Source organism: Buceros rhinoceros, unplaced genomic scaffold (genome assembly GCF_000710305.1).
Source record: "Buceros rhinoceros silvestris isolate BGI_N320 unplaced genomic scaffold, ASM71030v1 scaffold32056, whole genome shotgun sequence".
Classification (NCBI taxonomy): domain Eukaryota; kingdom Metazoa; phylum Chordata; class Aves; order Bucerotiformes; family Bucerotidae; genus Buceros; species Buceros rhinoceros.
The window spans coordinates 1756-1970 of record NW_010418619.1 but is presented as its reverse complement, the minus strand read 5'-3'; the positions used below and the strand labels follow the sequence as shown (position 1 = coordinate 1970).

At 67.0% G+C, this 215-nt stretch overlaps 1 protein-coding gene across 1 annotated transcript in view; it reads right to left on the bottom strand.

Moving 5' to 3' along the window:
• Positions 1-32: 32 nt before the first annotated feature.
• The window catches only part of CALR (calreticulin), a gene marked incomplete at both ends in the record, with an annotated part of 1757 nt that continues 1574 nt past the window's right edge, over positions 33-215 (bottom strand). The window contains one exon of the mRNA XM_010138615.1: positions 33-197. Within this exon, the coding sequence (XP_010136917.1) occupies positions 33-197 (165 nt within the window). The remainder of the gene's footprint in view (positions 198-215) is intronic.

The window sequence follows — 215 nt, the reverse complement described above, 5'->3', positions numbered from 1 at the left end:
GTCCTGTGGACCCCAGGAGGGTCTCCCCCCACCTGCCAGAGATCAAGGCCGATGACCCCAAAGCTGTCATAGGCGTAGAGGTGGGGGTCGGGGCTGTACTCGGGGTTGTCAATCTCAGGGTGCACCCACTTCCCCTTGTAGTCGGGGTTGTCGATCTGCCGGGGCCGCCACTCGCCCTGGGAGGGGACAACCGGGGGTCAGGGGGGCACCGGCCA